The sequence below is a fragment of the Etheostoma spectabile genome, chromosome 15 (assembly GCF_008692095.1).
Source record: "Etheostoma spectabile isolate EspeVRDwgs_2016 chromosome 15, UIUC_Espe_1.0, whole genome shotgun sequence".
NCBI classification, from domain to species: Eukaryota; Metazoa; Chordata; class Actinopteri; order Perciformes; family Percidae; genus Etheostoma; species Etheostoma spectabile.
Genome location: NC_045747.1, coordinates 7226446 through 7246401, shown reverse-complemented (window position 1 = coordinate 7246401; position 19956 = coordinate 7226446). Strand labels below are relative to the sequence as shown.

Below are 19956 nucleotides of genomic sequence, written 5' to 3'. Positions count from 1 at the left end.
TCAAAAAGTAGTTTATTAACTAAATAGACTAATGACGCAAATTAACTTAACATAAATGCAACGTTGGGGTGTGTAAATGTAGAAGACATAAGTCGTGTTTGCCATGTGTGGATGGGTGAATGTATGGTGTGATGTGTGTTGTATGGTTGCAGCAAACCAAACAAAGAACAAAATGGTGGATGGGTACAGTAGAACCAGCTGAGAGAGAGTGAGACCCCCAGGAGGGAAGGCTTTTGTGCCCTCTGTAAGCCCCGTCCAGTTGGCCAGGTACAGACGACCCTCCCAGCTCCATTTGCCCACCCACTCCCTGTACCTGAAAACAAAGGAGCAGTACATGACAGGCAGACAGATTGGCTGGGGTCATCACAGATGTTTAAATGTTGTAAAATGTTGTAAATCTGTACTCTGCAAACTTTTCTGACAATGTTACCATGGTAACACAACATTTTGTGGTGAGATCTTGACCTTTTACTCAGACTGTGAGAACTGTGACCTAATAGCACAGACTGTTTGACATGACGTGGCACTTAAAGCCTCCTCTGAGTCAAGAGTTGTGTGACAAGACTTACATTATTTATCAGTTTTTAGACATACACTTGTTGTTGCAATTGACAGTGGAAACAGTGGTTAACATTATCTTATCACTTGACAACACTCCATTAAAGAAAATGTGTATATTTCTTTAGGTAAGGGTACAAGTAATAGACTGACTGATTTCTAATCTGACATGTACCTAATTGATATTTTTTTTCAATTCTAAAAATACCGTGTTGGTCCAAATATAAGAAAATACTTTTTATTTCTTGGTCATCAGATACATTTATTGAGTGGAAAGAGTGTTTCCTATAGAGAGTGTTGCATTAATGGGTTGGTAGACTTACATTATTTATCAAGCAAAGTCTGCCATAGCAGTCATAGTCTCAGACACTCATGTTACATGTTGTTACATACTTTTTATTGTGTGGGTTTGGACTGAACAAAAGAAAGCAGTAGTAAATTGATTAAATATACATGCCTGGTAACTGCTCTGCATGTCTGAGCATTGAAAAGACAAATAAACAATCAAAGTTGTTCAACCCTGTGATGCGCAAACCCAGAAGCTGAGTGCCCAGAAAATGAAGCCCACTGAACGAAGGCCTTCTGCGCCAGGGGGCTTTCCACTTGCTCCAGACAACATCTGGCAACCTTACACATCCAGAAATGTCCCCTGGGTGTGGATGCTTCCAGGCCTGCTGTCCCTTCAGAATCCCGAGGCCAGCCACTCCCTGCTGCAGCTGGACCTTGGCGCGGTCTGTCTGTGGCCTGCTTCTAATCAAAAACAGTCACAGTTGGCGGGCACCACCCGCAGTTATGTTATTATGAGACAGCAGCAGACCTTTTGAGATCCTGTTGAGCTGTTTGTCATTTGAGGTGTGTCCCAGAACTCAGCCAAGAATTTTAAATAGGGATGACCACAAGCTTCGCTATCATTGTCAAGAAGTGTCCACTGCACTGGCTATTGCCTTTATATTACCTACATTCCCTCATGGATTACACTGAATCTGCAGCCATGTTGATAATTTATAAAATACCTACCTTATCTACTCCTCTAAAAATAGGAACTTAAGAAGTGAATTCACTAATAATGCATGAAATATTGACATTTACCTACATATTTTTTGTGAAAATAAAAGGTATGCATTAAAGGTAACTTTGAATTATAACTTATACAATATGTGATCCTACATTGTGTTATACAGTATGTATGTATATCAATATATGGCATGTGTGTGTAAAACAGTTTTTCCAAGACTTTACAAATATATAAAAGCTAACAATGACAAACAAAAGATGATTAAAGAAATGTTTTTTTTATGGATCTTCTGAGCTTATCAGAAAATCTGAACAGACAATTAAATTGACATGATTCTGTGTCTTACCCAAACCAATAAAGGTTTGATTTGAACATCATGCTTCACTGGACTGCCTGTAACCACAGTGTATTAAAAATAAATTGATATCCTCAAACCAGCTATTAAAAGTTTCGCATTTTGAATACATTTTAAGAAATACTAGAATAATAATCCTAATGTGTCTAACGTGGGTTTTAGAAGGTTTTGACCTTTTCAGATCAATATTGGCACATAGACATACACCAACAGTGGTTAACACCATCTTATCATTTGACAACACGCCACTAAAGAAAATGTGTAGATTTCATAAGTAAGGGTAAAAGTAAGGGTAAAAGTAAAAGACTGACTCGTTACTAGTCTGACACGTACCTGATTGATATTTTTTAAATTCTAAAAATACCGTATTGGCCCAAATATAAGAAAATATTTTTTTTTTCTTCATTATCAGATACATTTTTTGAGTGGAAAGAGTGTCTCTTATAGAGAGTGTTGCATTATTGGGTTGGTAGACTTATTGTTGCTAGGCAACATGTTTTTTTTAAGTCCATAATTTATATGTCATTTAGAGTTAGTCAGCCCCAAAATGCTTGGGCCCACTTCAACCAATGGGATTTTCTGACAAGTAGTGTGTTTTACTGAAATCCATTTGACTACAGAACCATGCATCATCTGTGAGTGGTAGACAAGCCACCCAGAAGTGTGTTAATGGAAGCATTTCATGTTTTACTGTTACGTCTTATAATCTGGGTTGTCTTATATCTGGATCAATACGGTAGATTTCTTTGCTGTGCGAATATGCCATCTGAAATCGAGTATATTACAGTACGTGACTCTTGATCTGTGAAAAAAGTGAGAATCACCATCTCTACTTTCCATCATCAGCACCTAGAACTTTGAAATCATAGCCCAGGCTCGTTAAACACAAGGCCTTTTGATAAAAAAAAGATGCCGTCAACATCTGAGCAAATCAAGACAAATATGCCTTGTTGTTTGAATCTGCAATAATAACAGTGGTGATTCACACACTGGTTTCAGGTTTCATAACAATCTGACCATTGGTGTCTCAGTTATCATGCATTACACCGACAAACAAATGAACCAAAATTAAAATTGTGTTTGAAGCTACAGAGTAACTCCAAGCTGTCCAGGATGCAGCAGGCTCATCATTTATCTAAGATGTGTATCAAGTGGAATTAATCTTCATATAGCAAATCAACTGTGATGACAGCACATGCATGTGAGGTAACAAAGTACAAAGCATGTCAGCTAACACACCAGAAACACAAAACATTTGACATACCAATTTTGAACGATGCACCATTGTGCAAATCTTTTGCTTAAAGACTCGTGGGATGGACTGCTCTTACTTTTGAGGTTAATTGATTTTCAGTTGCTTAATTTAAAGAGGGAGTTTGTTTTTCTGAAAGACGAGGTCCAGTGGTTCTCCTGGGGCTGCGCAGCGCATTCCTTGCATATAGCCCTCCAAACACTGGCCAGTTATTAAAATATAGAAAGAGATAAAAACTCCCTCAGCAGTGAGTAATATCCTTTGTTGTGCTTGGGGGCCTTTCTGTGAGAGCTGTGTGTATTTTATGTTACTCTCAACAATTGAGGCATGGAGAGAAGGCTCACTGGAGGACTAACTGCATTTCAATCGTAGCAAAAAGTTGGAGCTATTTAATGTATTTACTTTGGATTTTTTTGCAATTTCTATAAGAACCTTCCCAGCAAACGATGCACAGACCAATACACATGTGTTAACACACAAACACTGACTCATTATGTCCAAGCACTGATAACGTACCATGTGGTGGTGGGCGGTCATTCCCTATGGCAGCATGTGAATTACATAATGGCAACCTGTGAGTTTGTTTTCATTTACAGACAAGTCATTAAGAACTGTGTGTTAACGCTGCACAGACTGTGAATTAGACCTTACCGCCCTTCCACATGATGCAATGCTCACAGCCTTGAGAGCAATGTAGCATATTGCTCAGAGCAAAGAGTGAGCCCTTTGGAATTAATGTGTTAAAAGTGGCAGCAAACCTTGAGGTGTTCATAATAAATTGCCTAATAATAGCTAAATCAACAACGCACCGCAAAGCTATGTTTGCTATGAATGCTAAATGGTTGGGTGAACATTATGTCAATTAGCTGAGCAATAATATAAATATTCAACATCTCATGACACAGCCTTCTTTTGTCATATGGCTCTGTCATCACTCGAGTCATCACAGAGCTCAACATATCTTCAATAACCTTTCCTTCCCATGTCCTTTCAAGGTTAGTCCAATGACACTGCCAAGACAGAAAGAGATTAAGTTCTTTGCAATTTGAACTGGATGATTCTCTTGACTGCCTCTGCTCAATTCCACTCTCTACATCAAAGGAATTGGCAGGCTTCTGAACAAAGTCAATCAGAGCTTGATTTATATATTTATTTATTTCGGAAGGAAGCTGTCCTACATCCAGCATTATGGCTGCATAAAGGCACATGTGGGGAAATAATTATCCAATTTCACATGAACATCTCGCAGCACTGCAATCGGAGAAGGCCACAGATCACTGTTTGTTGTCTGTGCCGTATCTTCCTCCACCAATTTGTTTCAAAGGGCTAATTATGAGGCATGTCTGTGTTAGGAACTCTTACAAGTCGAGTTATGCAGCCTTAAAGGACATTGGGGAGTGACAATAAACTCTCCCAAAAATTTAATTTTATACAGAGCCTGATGCCAGACATTATGTGGAATCTACGTGTGGGATGGCAGCACAAACCACTACTAATGTGGTTAAACTAATGTTTAACCAATACCACAATAAAAAAAAAATCAGTCATTGTTTTTACCTTAACCATAGCAATGTCAGATCAGAAAACTCAGATATTAAAATGAGATAGTTATTTGTGCACGCATTTTATTATCTTCTGCAACTAGACAAAAGACAAATGTTGACTCCTGTTGGTATTGTTGCTGGACAATTTACAACTTCATCATCCTTGTTAGTACACGATGACGTAACATATATCCCAACATTTAACTATAACTAAAAACACTGTCCAGAGCCTTTAATCTATACTACAGTACAACAATGTATCACATCATTTCTGCATTTCTACATTTTCTGTCAAGTAGACATGTCAAGTAAAGTACACATACCTCAAATGTGTTATTAAGGACCATACTTGATTGAATGCACAGTTACTTTCATCCTCAGAGTGTAGAAAATGTTAACTAGAAGCCAATATACAACATACTCGGCAACTATGAGTTATGAATTTACAATTAATACCAGTACACTTACTGTAGTTAGACAGCAGCAGTATAAGACCAAAGATTAGCAGCCAGCAGATGCCAAGACATCGCCTACAAGCAGACCGATGAAGCAGCCAGCAGCATACTGCCAAGCACACAAACAGTGACTGAACAAAGCCCGAGCATCAGCTTATGATATTCTTCTGGCATAAGGGGTGTTGGAGGCCCACAGCTGATATGAGGAATCAAAACGAGATGCTGAAAAGCTGCAGCAGGGGAGTGCGTCCCACACATGATTATTCCCCCACAAAGTTGTCCAATACTGTTTGGTAGGCCTGTGAAAGGCTACATTTGCAAAAGAGCCCTGCAGGAGCCCAAAATTAATAAGATGGCTTCATTGCAAAAGATGCGTTAGATATTTATTACAACAAGAAAAGTATGTCATATAGCTTGTTTCCTCATTATTTTCAAAGCCTAATGAAAATACACAATATTTAGATAATCTACACATTCTCAGAGAAATCGTGCACTGCAGAACTGCAGCTTTCATAATCTTTCATTATTCAAAGCTTCTATACACAAGAACCTTTTCTATTCATAATGTCCTTGACTGCAACAAAGATTTCTTTTGGCTCAGTTTTGAGGACTATGAATGAGAGCATGTCACTTTTCAAATGTATTTTCACACACTCTGCATGGGTTAGTGCATTTTGGGATCGTGAGCTGGAAGAAGGAAAGTGTATGTGTGTGTATTTCTATCATGAGTTTGATTGATATTTGGTTCTTTGTCCATCGTCCAGAAACGTGACTGAAGTGTGTCATGGCCTGTATTGCAAAATCGGACTCTCAGATTTCACATTTATGAAGTGTCTTTTCTGTCCGTCTTGCTTGCTTCCAGACTCATGTGTGCACTGTATGTGGCCATGTGTAAAACGGGTGCGTGCTGTTCTTGTGTGGGAGTTGTTTGGGCCACTGACAGCTCATGGTGATGAGCAGGTAGCCAGCAGCAGGTGGCACACATGTAGGGAGGAGGGATGATGAGAACACAGGAAGAGAAACTCTGTGTTTTGGACACTGTGACTATCTGAGTGATTAAACAACCATGGGACTGTGTCATGCGGGGTGAGTGTGGCTCCATTCAGAGGCTGTAGGTATTCAGCATCCACTGCACTCACATCACACTCAATAGGTAGAACTCCAAAGTAGTAAAATACCAAAATGGTGAGTAAAAAAGGTGTACAAAGGATGATCTTGGTAGTGAAACATGTTTGGTAGTGAGATGTCCAATGGCGGATAAGGCCTAATTGGTGTAATTACATCTCCAAGGATCTTGAAAGTAGGTATGTGAATTAATTTAAAGGTCCCATGGCGTGAGAATTTCACTTTATGAGGTTTTTAACATTAATATGCATCCCCCCAGGCTGCCTATAGTCCCCCAGTGGCTAAAAATGGTGACAGGTGTAAACCAAGCCCTGGGCCATCCTGCTCTGCCTTTGAGAAAATGAAAGCTCAGATGGGCCAATCTGGAATCTTGCCAATCTGGAATATCGCCCCTTATGAGGTCATAAGGGGCAAGATTACCTCTCCTTTCTCTGCTTTGCCCGCCCAGAGAATTTGCCCCCCCCCCCCCCCCCCCCCCCCCCATGAGAGAGAGACATCATGGCTTTCAAACGAGCAAAGTGGCAGTTGGTCAAGGCCACACCCCCATTCTCCAACTTGCCCCCCCCCCCTCCTCCTCAAAAGCTACAGACTCAAAAATGACACACAACAAGGAGAGCTCATTGTGGGACTGGCTTTAATGGCTGTAATTCTGCACCAAGGGTGAATTTGGGGAAAGAGACTTCAGATGTGGTATTAGGGGACCACTAAGGCCTATATGAAACGTCCAAAGAGCACCATGTCATGGGACTTTTAAGATGTCATTGTGAATGTGTGCTCTCATATATATTCACATACCACATCCACCAGTTCACCCAATCTTTCATTCATCAAGTAATTTGTCGAAGCTGTCTTAAAGTTAAGATGAAGACTGTGTGACAACAGTTGTGTAATGAATATGTAAATAAATATTTTTCAAAATTGTTAGGGTTAGGGGTTAGTTTTGATGCAATTCCGGTAATATTGAGGCTGTACTTTGGGGTTTTGTTGTGTTGGAAGTGCATTGTATTAGGAGGAGTTTCTCATATTTTTTTGCGCATAATACCACAAAGTAGGCTACATCCTCACAACAAACTAAAGGGCAGCCTTTCTTTTTCTCTGTAAATCAATGTCTTTGTTTGTCAGACAGAAATTCGGATTGCCATTTGTTAAGTGAGTGCAAAGTGCATCTCTGAAATGTAATAATTTAGATGGGAAACTCAACTTTGGATGAGAGAGCAATCCCCGCTGACTTCTTAACCCTCGCTGAAGGCGCTTAAAAAGTAAAGTTACTTCACCCCAGCGCTCACCAGTTGCAACATGAAAGGGAAATAACTTCATCCCATCAACTTTGAAGTGAAAGTTGTCATCTCTGCTCAGTCTTCAGTACTCCTCGTTCACTGAGGAGGGAGTTGCGGAGGGGGGGGGGGTTGCCATGGTGATTGTCTGTCCCTTATCCCAGGGGACATGTCATATTCCTTAGCAGTGACTTCTCCGGTCGTTCCATGTCAGTGTGCCAGTGTGCACATTGTACGCTGAGTGTGCATTAATGCCGGCTGACATTTAGCTCTCAGGCCCTGAGAGCAGATACAGTAGGAGATGACGGCTGTGATGGGCAGCACAGTAATACTGCACAAGACATTAAGAAAGCACACTGCGTGAGCTATCACTGTCCTTCGCTTCAGATTTTGTGTCAAACATCTTGAGGAAATAAAGATTGATGAGGCCCTTTTGGAAAAAAAAGATGTCTTTGTGCTTGATAACAGCCATACTGAGCTTGATTCCTAATCTGAACTGAGCCAACGTCTGGCTTTGAAGTTTTTTTTCTACAATTCTTAGCAGGTATCTGACAGACACCTGCTCCCTTGTCTTAGTTTGACAAAACATAAGGGGAGCTCCAAACAAAATGTGCTGTGATACGTTTCACTGTCTACCATTGAGGGTAATGGCTTTATCTTGTCACCTAACAAGCATTTGCCTGCACATTTCTAAATATATAGAACCAATACCATCAAATTATGTTACACATGCAACAGCATAGCACTGCTGTGTACTTGGCTGTAGAAAGAATTCTCTTTTTTCTAAATGTCGTTCTCTCTCGGGTTATTTTGAGACGTGATCCCATCCTAAAAAAGGCTTTGAGATCATGGTTTACTTTGAAGGTTTGACGTGTTTCCACAGGGTGAGATTTGTGTCAGGAGGGATTGGATTTGAATACAAGAAAATGTTTGACACATAGTGAAGTTTTAACATACCGTGCCTACTTCTATGCACGGATACATTTATCCCACCTGGACTGCAACCGACACACTGAAACAGAAAACAGAACCATAAATTTAACATGCCATTTGTTTCACTTGCTGTTCCTGTAAAACTGTTACCTAATGGTTATAGAAAAACCTCCCATCAGCCAGATTAAAGCAAACACCAAGGATTATTATAAGTACTATTTGGCCCAGGTCGCTAATATTATACTTCCCATGAACACAAAAAATGTAGCCACAATTAAACTTGAACAAGAGTTCCCAATAAAACCTTTGCTGGCCTTATTATCAGCAGTGAACAAATATAGTAATTGCAGCAGCATTAGTTACCCTATCACTGACAGAAGGAAGACCTGTTATTATTGGTTGGATCTATAAGAGCAGTTTCTAAATTAGAAACGTAAAAAATAAAAAAAGAGGGCTCCATAATGCAAAGTACACTGACTGTATAATTAACACTTCAGATGAAGACATTCTTCTATGAGCATGACTAACATCAAGCTAGAGACAATCTACAGTCTGACTATCTTCAGTATGGCCTTGGTACCATTCAGCATTAATAATCATATTTTCACAGCAAGACATGTGCGTAATATGTCTGAACTACGTCTTTGATTGGAATACTTTGAGCAGTAGTAGTAGTGTACACATGCCCACTGGTGAGGTGCAGGGCAAAAAAGGGTCTGGATACAACTGAAAAGAATGAGATGTCCGCATGATTGAATACATTCATCTGATCAGCAACATGGCACAAAGTCGTATTCCATCAAATGCACAAATACCGTCACCACAAGAGTCAAGTTTTAACTAACGTGTGCTGTGTAGAAAATGAAAATCATTTTCCTAAGTGCAAATCAATGTGTCATGAGAGAAGTCAATGGAGCTTGTTATGCATTCTAGTCACGCAATAAAACTTCTGAGTTGAGCTGTGGATTTCAATTGGATGAACTAATCCTTAAGGTTTGACCTTAGACCAAGTATGCCCCGTTGGAAGAAAATAATATTTATTGAAACAAATTCAGACTGCATGAAGAGTGCAAAATTCCATGATCCAGACAGATGTAGACCTAAAATCACAAAGTTATCAACCAGAGACCATCTTGCGATGCATGGGATCACAGCCGCAAGGCCAAATCATGCTAGGGGTGTATAATTTGTGTGTGTGTGAGGGGTGGGGTGTGCTTCCCTCGCTTCCCCCCTACTTCCTGCGCCCTTGCTTTGACCACAACCTTCTTTAAACTCTGCCTTCATTATGAACTCAACTACGCACGTTACATGACTGTATCTTGTGACGCGATCTCGATGACAAAGTACTCAAAACCTCCACTGTTGTATTTCTTGCTACAGAAATGTTGCCATGATCTTACACACACACACACACACACACACACACACACACACACACACACACCACCACACACACATACACACACAGACATGCACGCAGGCACGCGCAGGCGCACGCACACACACACACTCACATACACACGCACACACACAAACACACACAGATAACATAGGCAAACCCTTTTGGAGAACTGACTTGATGCGTTTTTGCTTGACATCTTTAAGCTTCCACGCATTTAAACAGGTGATAAATGAAACAGACACAACGATTCACTGATTTGGATCCACTGGGATAGTGATGACGTAGCCTGAAGCTGAATAACCGGAGTGCACAGACGATGTGCGGAAGAGCCAGCGCGCGCTTCCCCATAATCTGGTGTAGCAGCGTCGCTGTCTTTTCAGCACCACTCACTGACAACCCAACCAACCGGAGAGGCAAAACAGGCTAAACTGACTCCCCTACTTGCTGTGGATCTTTTTTCTCTCAAGATAACAAATCAGTACAACTTTTTTTTGTTTTTCAACTAAAGGAAGACAAACAACTATCAAATCCTGATACCGAGTTTACGTCTGCTGAAAGTAAGAATTCACATTTGTTGGTGTCTTTGTTCCAAACAGGAGCGACCATGTGTTTGACGGATGAATATTATTTTATGATTTTTTTTCACTGCGGATTCACATTTTTCTTCTTTATGGTTTCACTTTAATCTATGTTTAGTAGACTATTTTTTTTATCACACTTTGAAAGTGTAGAAAATGTCCGCAACCACTTCAATTAACGAGCTGAAATAAGTTTATTATTTTACGGGAGATTTTAAACGTTCAGTCAGTAATTTTCCTTTAATAACGTGGGATTTGTTTAGGTCTATCTAGTCGGGATGCTGACTTTAGTAGTTGGACTTTTGTACCTGGTCATTGGACGTACCGTGAGAAGCCAGGATGCTACAGGTAGCCGCTTCGTGTGCAACGCCATTCCCCCGGGCGCAGAGCCGGGCTGTGGCTATGGTCCCACGGGGAACCGTGTCTCGAGCAGCAGCCCCGTGGAGGACGAGCTGCGGAACACGATCATCCAGCTCCGGGAGACCATCCTGCAGCAGAAGGAGACCATCGTGAGCCAACAGGGGACCATCAAGGAGCTCAACTCCAAGCTGGCGCGCTGCGAGGCGGCAGCCGACGAGTCCCCGCAGGGAAAGTCCCGGGGTCAGGGTTCCAGACGAAAGGAGTACGGCAAGAACACCATGGGGGACCTGCCCCGGGACCCCGGTGAGACCATAGACCAACTGGGCAAGACCATGCAGAGTCTCAAGGGTCGGCTGGAGAACTTGGAGGTAATATGGCACAGACGTGTCAGAAAATCACTTTTGTTAAGTTTACCCCCGAAACCAACATCATTGTTTACTTCTATTAATATCCATCAACAAAGCCAACCGCAGTATATTTTGTGTCACACGTGCCTTGGCAATATTTATCAGCGCATTCGCCATATGCCTGACTATAGGAGCATTACATACACGACACGTCTGATTCTACTCTACGCTCCAGGAGACCTCTCAGGGGGATCGTGTGATCAAAGGGTCACGTAATAGGCGTGTTACATCAATACGTTTTTAATCATTAAAAGATAACTCTCAAGGCGAAACCCGCTGCATATAATCAATGCGAAATGAGCAATACAAAATCGTGTCAAAGGTGTGATCACGCATGTGGTGCAGGGATCATGTATGACTACCGTGTGTGTGTGTGTGTGTTTGTTGCACATAGTGTTTGTTATTTGCAGTTATGTGACTAATTATTCTAAGCAGATGATGAAATTAATTCTCGCAAATTTCGACTGCATCAAATGCTTAATGGTTTAGTGGCTCGTACATTCCTGTTGCCTTGAGAGCTTGATCTCAACCAGCCCTTCGTTCGGCCCCAGGAGACCTCACTTCCGCTGTGTCCATTCATTCCAAAGCGCGGAGATCACAGTTGACATTGAGGTCACCTATGTGCTTTACATATAACAGACGGTTGGTGTAAGCCATGGCTTTACCTCTTACGTCATATTACCGGTGTAGTGCATTTTTCATCATCTTGACAGCTCAGTTATCATACAATCACAATGCTGTTTATTTAAATTCAAGGTTATTTCTATATACAGTATGCTGCATTGCCAATCCAACAATCTCTCTACCACCGCCTCCCCCCCCCCCTCCATGGTTTTTTGTTTTTGACTGGAAGCTTTAATGCCCTGATCAAATCAAGGATATACTGCAGCTGTGAGGATGCATATTATATTGCATTTTAATCCCACTTCTATCGATCTGCATCTGCTTAACATAATGATTATTGAAAGACTTGGTGTTTCTGATATGCATATATGGCTCCCTGGAGCAGGAGCTGCCTCGCTAATCAAAACCATCTATTGCATTCAGGGCCTTGCAGTTGCTTGCTTCAGCCTTCAGCACCAGATTACCTGGGAGTCACTCATTTCAGCTATTCAGATGGTTCCATTGTGTCATGGAAGATTAATCAAACTCTGTCCCAAAGTGTGTGAATCCCAGCCAGCGGGTCAAAATCAACACAAGCTTTAGAAATGAACATCTGAGGGAAAAACACCGACTTGTAGTTGTTGTTGTTCTCTCTTTTTCAAAAAAACATTTGCAATCCCGCTTGGTGGGAAACCTGAGTAACATAATGCGTGGCACCTACCTTTAATACCCAGCCCTGCCATGGGGGTTTGGCAGGTCACCAATCAAAGTCTGCCACAGGGACAAACTGTCTTCATTTGGATTTTTCTATTTTTCTGCATCAAAAACAATGGTGTTTAAAAGATATCAGACCTAAAAGGTAGATAAATTCAGTCATCCACCGCACATCTTTATGGAGACTGAATGCCTGTTTGAGTGCACAAGATTAACTGGATTATGGTTTGTCCTGTCCTTCTATTCTCTGTCTGCTGCTCTTTCCTTCCATCTTTCCCACTTGGCCCCACAGCAGCAGAGTTTGCGACTCCCCAGCACTAATTTGACAGCTGGAGGGGTCTCGGCCTTGACTCCCCTGCCACTAGAGCTGCGGGAGCTGCTGCGGCAGCGTCTGGGGGCGCTGGAGACCCAGCTCCTCCGGAAGGTGGCCGATCTGGAGGAAGAGAAGAGCCAGCTCTACAATGACACAGCGGCCCACCGACAACGCACCGAGAGCGCTCTCAATTCCCTCCTGGAGAGGATCACTGAGCTTGAGAAAAGTAAGTGATGCAATGTGTGCTGCAAATTGCTGGCCAGATTTAATGCCAGGCTTTATTTTTTGTCTGCTAGATGTAGCACTACTTAGTCAATCTCTGCAAATTTCTGGTGATGCAAGGAAAAACCTCATAACACAAAATTATTTTAGAACACTATCTGACCTCTCGCTGGACATGTCCTCTAGGCCCATGTCCCCCGACACTCAGTTGATTCAGTCATTGGCTGTTTGAGGATGCAAGTTTTGACCAAATTTAATTGCACACATTTACAAGGAGGGGGCCACGTCAGCACATCCACCTGCTGAATACAATAAGTCAATTCAATAACCCCACAATAAATCATTTTGTGAGCCTTACTAAGTTCAATTTACATCAAGAGGGTGCCAGAGAGGCGTTGATTCAATTACAGTGAGGTTTGAGGCTTAGCGGTGTTGTTTTGTCAGCTGGAAATGTGAGGCTTTTTCCACTAATGATTGCTCTGCAGGGAGTTTGCAACATGCTCTGGTTGTCTCCCTGCTCTAGGCTTACAATATAGAACTACCGGGATTAAGTCCGGCACCCCATGATCTTGAGAAGTTTAAGCTTGAGCTTGTAGAGGAACATAAATGGGGAGCTTAGAAGTAGTGGCAGGGGACCATTTTTTATGAAACACAGTGTGGTTCTGCATGGACAAACCCTGTTTCTTGTGTATTTTAAACTTTTCATAGAGTGATACAGATGGATCATATAGCTAGAGAAATTGTGATTTTATGTAACAGTAGCTAAGCCTCAAATACTCTGCTAAACCCATAAAACTGTGGTTTATTCCTGCTGAAATATGCAACATGTTACCTTGGTGCAAACACAGTGCACATTAGTAGGCTATGTGTGTGTTTTCACAATTGTCTCCTTAAATTTTTAGTAAGGTTCTCTCTCTCTGTCCATCTGTCTGTCTTTCACGGATTATCTATCTATGTTTACTCCATTTCTTGTTTATTTCTTTTATTCAGTGTCTTTTGAATATTACATAAAGCTCCTTGTAATGGTTCTTTACAGTAACTGACCAACAGCTGTATTTTACAAGCTGTGCTGTGAATGGCCTAGAATGAGACCAGACAAAAGCACACACATGGAAGCCTGACAATAATTATCTTTTTTTGTGACCAAATGTTTTATTTAAAGATTACAGACAATTACAAACAATAGGCTGAGACATGACAACGTGTCCCAGGACCAAAAAAAAACACAGAAGAGAAAAGACGGAAAGAAGGGAAACATAATAAAAACACAACAGAAAGAGTGATGTCCGCAGCTTACAAATAATACATACAGAAATAGACATACACAAACACACACATGAGCAAACACACACACACACAGACAGACATATCTGGGACCAAACACATGCACAAACAGAGGTGAGAAGGCTGTGACACAAGTCTACAGCATGGGTTTTAAGGATTCAGCTATGTTGTGTCTAAAGTTTTTCTCCATTTATGCAAGCTGTAGAGAGCTCCATACATATGACATCCAAAAAGAAAAGGGTCCATGTACGAATAGACACGTCATGAAGTGGTTTCCAACGGGTTGCAATCATTTTCTTAGCAAATGTAAGTCCAGAAATACATCACGTTTTTGAGTTTTAGAGAGCTGAAGGGCTGCCAGATCATTCAGAATCAAAACATTGACAGTAACAGGTACCGTAACATTAATCAAGGCAGATATTTTGGATGCAATATTGTTCCAGAACTGACCAACAGGAGAGCAATCTCAGAACATGTGAAGATAAGTGCCTTGAGCTTTCAGTGGGCAGAAAGTGCATAAAGGGTCGTTCATTACTTCCATGTGATGCATTTTCACAGGGGTGAGATGTGTCCTATCAATGAAATTGTAGTGAATCTGCTGATGGTCTGGATTGCGTGATACTTCTGCTCAGATCTGGGCAATCGCATTCCCAGGCACTCTCAATAGGAAGGCTAAAGCAGCCAGATATTACCAAAAACCGACAAAGCCTGGATACCATACCAAGGGTTTTTGGCTGCATAGTGAATCATTTCCAGAGAGAATGAACGTGCAATGAACTCTGCTAGGGGACACAGTATGCAATGAGTGCTGATCTTAATTGACGGTAAAAGAAAAATGAGGAATGTGGTAGACTAAATGCGTTTTGTAGGTCACAAAAAGGTAACAAGCCAGTCTCACTAAAGATGTTTTTTATATAATGAGCAGTTACAGGCCTTCCACCAATCAGGATTGCTGCATTGTTGAATGAAGGAGAAAATGTGTGCCAGTTACATGATATATGGCAATACGTTTCAGCCAATCTCCAAGTTTTGATAAGATGAGAAATAATGGGGCCAAAGCTTAACTGGCCCCATTACTGGTTAGAGATATTGACAAAAAGAAAGTCATGGAGTGACAGTTCTGTCATAGCACTTTTATGGTACACCAGCAAACAGACATATCTGGGTTAAGCCAGGTGAGGAGGGGTCTTAACACAAAGGACACGAGAAGGAGAATTTAGACATTGCTGATTGTAATTTATGCCAATAACCAGAAGGAGGGGAAAGAGGTAGCATAGAGCTTACAAAATTGATCCTGGGTAAAACAGTCATTTTAACCACAGTGATATGTGCTTGTACAGACATGGGGAGTCCGATCTATTTTTACATATCTTTCACAATGTTGTTCAGAGCAACAATCTGGTTTAAGCAAGGAACCTCAATACCTTTGACCTATTAAACTCCAAACAACTTGGAGCTTTGCAAAGATTTCTAAATCAGAATTTAGCAGGCTCAGGGGTTAATAGCTGTAGGATCCATAGGATCACATAGTCCTCAGCATCCCTGGCAGAGGGAATATATACTGTGCACCTTCCCTGATCTTAAGGATTGTGTGAAATCAACATGCGATTACTAGTGGTATTCTTCTTTGGGCTATCACTGTGAATTCGGTGGGCTCTCATATTCTCGATCTGAACATCTGCTAAATTCGTGAATCACTTAGGCAAAGAGCGAGAGAGATACTGGATAGCCTTAACACCTTCCAACCCCTCTTTCAACCCGACGATGAGGACATTGCATCTTTGTTTTTTGTACTCCACATCTGCTAGCTACACCTCCATCTCTTGAAAAGCGTGGCCGTGGTTGTCAAGAATACTTTACTTTGTGTTGCTTTCCACGGTAATTTTTAGGTTTGATAGAGCCAAGGCTTGCAGTCAGAGATGCTAGGATAGCAAATAGCTTCTTGTTGTTGTTGATCCCCGTGTGTAGCTTTTCTGTTTCTCCATTAATTCCTCTGCAATTGCATCTGCATTTGGTCCTGTTCTAGTTTGCCATTCTGCTTTAAGTAACTCCAACAAGCAAAAAGTGGTAGAATATCAAAGTTGGAACCATATAAAACAACAATTTGACAAAGTTGGGCCAGGAGCTACACTATGAGCCACCATCTCTTTCCAGCCAATCACGAGACTCCCCCTGACAATAATTATCATAGTAGGTTTTGTATTTTTAGCCATGGCTCCAGTGATGGCAATGTTGGTATTTTGGTCTGTTGGTCACTCAGTCCACCATTTTGTGTCCAAAATGAAATAACTATACTAAAATTACTGAGGGAATTGCAGTGATATTTGCCACGGATATTTAAGTTTCCTAGAGGATAAATTGTAATGACTCTTATGATCTTCTGTCTTTTCCTGAAACACCAACATGGGAGCGACGTTTTTTATTTTATATAAAAATATCTCAATAACTATTGGATGGATTACTGTGAAATTTGATACAGACAATTATGGTCCTCAGAGGATGAACTGTCATAACTTTTATCCCTAGATCTTTCTATCAGCACCATTGTCATTTATCCAATACTTTGGTTTATAACCAAATACCTGCAAAATATACCTTTGCCTAAGTATAACCTCACAGAGCCACTAGCATGGCTGTTGTGAAGACTTTAGTCTTGTTGTGGCCTGGGACTGCATTTGCCACATTTGTTTTTCCTCTTGCAGATGGCAGACCAGTTAACAGAATTTCTTACATATATCATCCCACAGCTAAAAATCCCCACTGATGTTATATTAGAAGCAGCTGGTCAACCTCTACTGTCACCCTAATCCTTTTTTACTTTGCTTTATGTTTACTTTGCTAGCAGCCAATGTGCTTCTTACATGTGATTCTCTTTCTCATCCTAAATCTCCTTTCCATGTCTTTATTTGTGTCACCATTCTCAGACACTTCCTGTTACACTCTTCAGCGTCATCCTCAGAAGAAGACTCTCTTGATTGGATAATACATCAATGTTAACTTAAAACAAATAACCATATGTAATCATTGTCCATCAACAGATAACAATGCCTTCAAGTCACCTGAGGATTTCAAGGTGTCTCTCCCTCTTCGCACTAACTACCTGTACGGACGCATCAAGAAGAGCCTCCCTGAGATCTACGCCTTCACTGTGTGCATGTGGCTCAAGTCCGGTGCCACTCCCGGCATAGGAACCCCATTTTCTTACGGCGTGCCAGGCCAGGCCAATGAGATCGTCCTCATCGAATGGGGGAACAACCCCATTGAGCTACTAGTCAATGACAAGGTAGGGTTGTAATGAGAAACTGGCGAACATTGTTCTGTTGATGGAGAGGAAGGCGACTTTGATTCTTTCCCTCTGCCCTGACTTCCTGAAAAGGGTGCATGTAGCGAGATGTATTCAGAAGCTCAGAATCATTCATCACATGTCTGGCAACACTGCTGTAACAATGTTAGTAAAAGTAGATCAGCAGTGACGCTAATCAAATGCAAAGAAGGCATGGTTGTGTTCATGTTTGTTGGTCCGCTTCTCTGTGTTGTGAACCAAGCAGATCGCAACATGTGAGCACAATCATGATACAGCTGAGAGGAACTTCACTGACCATCAGCTTTGAATGTTTAATTTTGCCTCTTATAAACATTTCATATCATTGACCCACATTCCACACTCCACCAAGAATAACAGTAATTCATTAGAGAACTTGTGCCGGCACGTGTGCTCATTTGAAGGCATTTGCTCTCTGTAGACACTATATTGTTGCTACGCAGTCACATACCATGAGATTTCAGTCAACTAACAGGATTTCAATTAACACAACAGAAAAGTGTTAAAAACACTCATGAATATTTTATGTAGTTTAGCTTTAAAAGGGAAATAATTGTTATTTTTATGTTGATGCTGTAATAAAAGATTTTCCTGGTGGCACAGTTGCTTCTTCAGCAGTGTAATGTTTGGAAGATTTTTATTATTATTTTGTAAAGCATTCCTGCACTGGAGAGGATTTCTTTTTCTCCCCCCCCCACTGTCTTGTTTACGTTGGACGTTATTGGCACAGGCTGGTCTCCTCACAGCTTAACCTTCACCATGAATTATACATGTGTTCAAGTCAGACAGATGAGAGAAAGTTGGTGGGAGAAAGGGATGTGCGCACGAGAAAAAAGAGGGAAAGGGTGTAGGAAACAGAAAAGCTGCAGAGCCTTGGAGGCGACAGAGTGCTGAGGAGAGAGAGACGGGGAAAGAGTGAAAGATCACAAGATGCCAAGAAAAAGGGATTTATAATTGATCTGAGGAAAAAGCAATGGAGCAAAAGAGAGCGAGATGGAGAAGAATATGGTAACCTCATGTGCAGTAGCACATCCATGTGTTGATAACAGGGTCCACTGGGGAACATTGTTATGCTGTTCATTTGGCTGCATACTGAGAGGGAAGCAGAAAGCTGCCTCGACAGTATTAAAAAGTGCAACGTTATCTGTATTTTGTATTTATGGGAGGCTATGCAGAGAGGGAATCTTTGTTAATATACAGTTCCATATTCATCAGGCATCAGGTCTCTTTATTCAGGAAGATTGTCGATATCTGGTGAATGTTTCTCTCCAATGTTCAAATCAAGTAAAACATGCTCATGGCATCTCCATTTTCTAATCAAATGCGGCTGCCAGGAGATTAATCAGTGATAGATTCATCTGGTCTTGTACAACATTAAAACTGGGTTCTTTTGGCTAGTGTGCGTGTAATCCGATGCTTCTGGTGTTATCTGGAGGACAATTTTCCACATTTTAGAAACTCCTCAAGCAATTCTGTGCAGATTATTCTGATTATCCTATTAATTATCCTAAAACCATTCAAAATTCATATGGCTGACATGTTTTTCTTAGACACCTTGCAGGTGAGCTCATTTTCAATAACACATTTATACTTTTGAAGCTGAAGAAGAGAAAGTAAAATGCATCATGGGTCTTTTTCACAGCAGACATGTTGACAATTTACAGCAAGAGAAGAATATAGTAGATGTACTGATTTCTTTAAGGTGCCCATTCCAGGGCACTGGCATTGTAGAGTATAAAACAGAAGTTACACCTCTGCTTTTCCTGCTATGACAAGTCAAAATATCTAAATAACAGTAAATTTGTGCTTTCCACGTTTTGAAATTTAGAGAATTCATTGTCATTTAAATGACGATGAGTGAGTGATATGTTGTATGCCCTGTGAATAAGGTGCTTTATTATTGAGCCCTTTGTGTACAAAATATCACAGCTGTCCTGTTTCAAAGATGCTCTAAGCGATGTCATGCATGTTTTAGGCTACAACATTTAGCAAACTTATCCTCACTATCCGCGAGCTGCCTTCCCAGAACACACTGTAAAAAATGTGGTCTCTGTAGACAGCCCAGGGTCTAAAAACGCCTACAAAAATAAACTGTGCCCACCTGTACACAGGTACACACAAACAATGTTCCAGCAATCCAGCCAATAACTGACAAGAAGGATTTGGGGGGGGTCAGTGCGTGGGAGCACAGAAGGGAGGGGTAGGGGACAGGATGAGGAGGAGGGAGGGGCAAGCTAGTC

General features: G+C 41.2%; 1 protein-coding gene across 4 annotated transcripts in view; it reads left to right on the top strand.

The window, feature by feature from the left end:
* The first annotated feature begins 10237 nt into the window (after positions 1-10237).
* The window catches only part of nptx2a (neuronal pentraxin 2a), a 15976-nt gene continuing 6257 nt past the window's right edge, over positions 10238-19956 (top strand). For 2 of the 4 annotated variants that reach the window (XR_004335180.1, XM_032536759.1), the window contains exons 1-3: positions 10239-11219; positions 12868-13114; positions 17433-17677. Coding sequence is in view for 3 of the 4 variants with exons in the window: in XM_032536759.1 (XP_032392650.1) it covers positions 10770-11219; positions 12868-13114; positions 17433-17677 (942 nt within the window). In the remaining variant the exon portion in view is untranslated. Of the gene's footprint in view, positions 11220-12867; positions 13115-17432; positions 17678-19956 lie in introns of all 4 variants that reach the window. The other 2 variants (XM_032536760.1, XM_032536762.1) reach the window with 2 other exon arrangements.